This window comes from Sinocyclocheilus anshuiensis, unplaced genomic scaffold, assembly GCF_001515605.1.
Source record: "Sinocyclocheilus anshuiensis isolate Anshui unplaced genomic scaffold, SAMN03320099.WGS_v1.1 scaffold5315, whole genome shotgun sequence".
NCBI classification, from domain to species: Eukaryota; Metazoa; Chordata; class Actinopteri; order Cypriniformes; family Cyprinidae; genus Sinocyclocheilus; species Sinocyclocheilus anshuiensis.
Genome location: NW_015541765.1, coordinates 22,078 through 25,270, shown reverse-complemented (window position 1 = coordinate 25,270; position 3,193 = coordinate 22,078). Strand labels below are relative to the sequence as shown.

Sequence of the window (3,193 nt, the reverse complement as noted above, 5' to 3'; positions counted from 1 at the left end):
CATACATGAATCACCTTGTAGCAGATCTATACAGGTGGAGCTGGGGAAGGTGGAGGGTTTCTGAAGCAAGCTGCAACTGGTACGGCAAGCACTAGTCATATATTTGAATGTTGAGCAGCGAGCTCATTGGCTACTGATACAGGAGAGAACCTGAATCAGAATCAGAATCAGCTGTGTCATTAGGTCAGATTGAGTTAGACCTATCGGACTGCGCCATCTAGAGTTTCATGCCAGAACTCTGTATTTATGAAAATGTCAATAATGTCTTAAGATTCACAACCTCATTTTTTTTTTTTTACTTAACATTTCTTTTAGGTTATGTGAATGTTAACGGAACATTCTATTTTATTATTTAAAAAATATTATTTCAGAATGTTTTTGGAACGTTCAAAATGTTCAGTTTTTTAATTAAGAATGTTTTTCTTAGTTATGTGAACGTTAGAGAAACATTCCATTCTATCATTTTAAAACGTTAAGAGAATGTTACATTTGAATTTTCTCTCATCATTTAAAACACCCATTTTTTCTATTTTAAGAAGGTGTCCTCTAAACATTATGAGAGCATCTCAAATATCAAAAATGTTCCATAAACATTATTTCAAGAATATTTTGTTCTAACATTTACACAACCTTGAAAAATATTTCCTGTTAGCTGGGATAGCAATTTATACGATACAGATAGTGTCAAAGCAGCTTCCAAGAAATAAACAGGAAAATAACAGCTTGCAAAATTCATCAGTTATGAGACAAATTTAATTTCAGCTGTACAATAGTGTCATTATTCAGATCAGTCCAGTAAATAGAGATAACATCTTCATATAATCGGCATCAGAAACTGAAAATGTCACTTTGGTCTTTTGATCTTTCTCTGACAAAAATACTTTACAAAGCCAGTAAGTGAGTGAATTGTGTTGTGTTGTGTTGCATGCTGGGAGCAGCCAGCGCTCATCCAGACGAGCGAGAGGCTCTGATGTCCGAGCTGAAGATCCTCAGTCATCTCGGGCAACACAAGAACATCGTGAACCTGCTGGGCGCCTGTACACACGGCGGTAAGACCATCCAATTGTTTTATTCCATCCTCCAGCTCAGACTGGTTTTAATAGATGCTTTTTAGATCTAAGCCAGTTTCTACCAGCTAGAAACCATGTAAAAGCATCAGAAACTGGTTGAATGGCTGGATTGTCCTGCAAGAGTTGCTCAATTTTGGTCATTTTTCTGGCTCGTTTCCAGGTCCTGTGCTGGTCATCACGGAATACTGTTGTCATGGTGATCTTCTGAACTTCCTGCATAGCAAAGCTGAGAACTTCTTGAACTTCGTCATGATGATTCCGAATCCGGCGATGGATTATAAGAACGTCAACACTGAACGAATGTTCCTCAGAAGGTCAGTTTAACAAACACTTTAAAAAACATATGCTGTAAACACAAAACTTAGAATATTTCAGCAGATTAAAAGAAAAACATGTTTTGTAAAACCCCCAAAAATTATTGGTTTAGACTCACGAGTCTTTGGCATATAAGGTCGAAACTTTGTGGATGTCCAGTGATTGTCCAAAATGTCCATTTTCCATCGTCATGAATGTAAAAAGCACTGCTTTCACATAGTCACTTCATCAATGCAACAAATTTGCAAATTCTGAGTGACAAACTTGAACCTGTTGCTAAATCTGTGTGGAGAAATCTTTCACCCTCATGAGAAATTCCTGATCACATGGATTCATGTGATTCACACTGGATTTTGCCAGCAAAAATTTGCAAAAATGCGGGAAATGTGACCACGAATTTTGAGTTTATACTTAAAACTAACAAAATTAGAAAAGTGTTTGATTGTGTTTAATTGAAAGTGCATGTTTTTTATTATTATTATCTGTTTGTTGTGATTGTTTTACAGTGACAGTGGGATTTCCAGTACTTGCTCTGATAATTATCTGGCCACGAGACCAGCCTCATCCAGACCCACAAACTCTGTTCAGAGTGAGTCACAATCTACTTCCCTCAGACACACGTCATCATAAAACCACAAAATGCTACAAATCTGCAATATATGAATATCATATTTTGCTCAGAAACATGTTACGTTACAGAAGCAAAAAGAGTTGAGAAGCGGGGTTATTACAGTTAACTAAAACTAAAAACATAAAGATAAAATAAACTATAAAATTACACAATATAACAATTTTTTACTTATTTTATTTCAGCTAGTTCACAAGGCCAACTTGATTTACTAAAATTGACAGCATTTTAGTAATAACTAAAAAAAAAAAAAAAAAGATTAAAAGAATGATGTCATAGGACTGTGAGATTTAAATCTGAATATTTTGTGAATAGTCAAGTCTCAAAATATTTTTATTTAATCTTGTATAAGAGTTAATTCTCATATTGCTAGACTTTATTTGCATAATTATGACTATTATTAAATATTAATACTGTAATTAAACGATGCTATGACTTTATTCTCTTAATTTTGACTTTATTCCCAAAATATATAAAGTTTAATCACGTAGGCCTATAGTAAGACAGACTTTATTTCTCGTATTACTTTGACTTTATTCTCATAATTTTGCCTTTATTCCAAAAATATAACAAGTTTAATCAGATATAAGACTTTATTCTCGTAATTATGACTTTATTCTCAAAATAATGCGTTTACGTGCACCCTTTTAATGAGTTTTTGACAATATTGCGATTAAACTTTACCTCATGTAAACGCAATACTTCAATCTAAATAATGAGATTAAGCTCATAATCGCAGCAAGCATATTCATATTAACATAGGTGGTGTACGCCGAATTTAATCGAAATATACAGGCATGTAAACGCCTTTTGTTTTGTTCTCTCTCCGCGTTCGTCACGCTACGCTGACGTCCTACGTCATCCACCGGAATGGCTACCATGCGTACAACACATACTGGAAGTGAGAGAAAAGTGTTTATTGTGTTTGAAATATGGATATTTTTCTTATAAAAACACATGGATTCGCTACAGGAGGCCTTTATTCACCCCCCGGAGCCGTGTGAGACACATTTTATTACGGATGCGTGTGCTTTTTTTAACGTGTTTTGGGCTGTTAAAGAGAAACACCCACCCACTACAATGATAGAGCTTAGAAGTGCCAGGACAATTTTAAAGGGGTCATATGATGTTGCTAAAAAGAACATTATTTTGTGTATTTGGTGTAATGAAATGTGTTTAT

At 34.6% G+C, this 3,193-nt stretch overlaps 1 protein-coding gene across 1 annotated transcript in view; it reads left to right on the top strand.

Moving 5' to 3' along the window:
- The window catches only part of LOC107690878 (macrophage colony-stimulating factor 1 receptor), a 22,640-nt gene that overhangs the window by 13,372 nt on the left and 6,075 nt on the right, over positions 1 to 3,193 (top strand). The window contains exons 14-16 of the mRNA XM_016489298.1: positions 939 to 1,049; positions 1,231 to 1,384; positions 1,892 to 1,974. Of these exons, the coding sequence (XP_016344784.1) occupies positions 939 to 1,049; positions 1,231 to 1,384; positions 1,892 to 1,974 (348 nt within the window). The remainder of the gene's footprint in view (positions 1 to 938; positions 1,050 to 1,230; positions 1,385 to 1,891; positions 1,975 to 3,193) is intronic.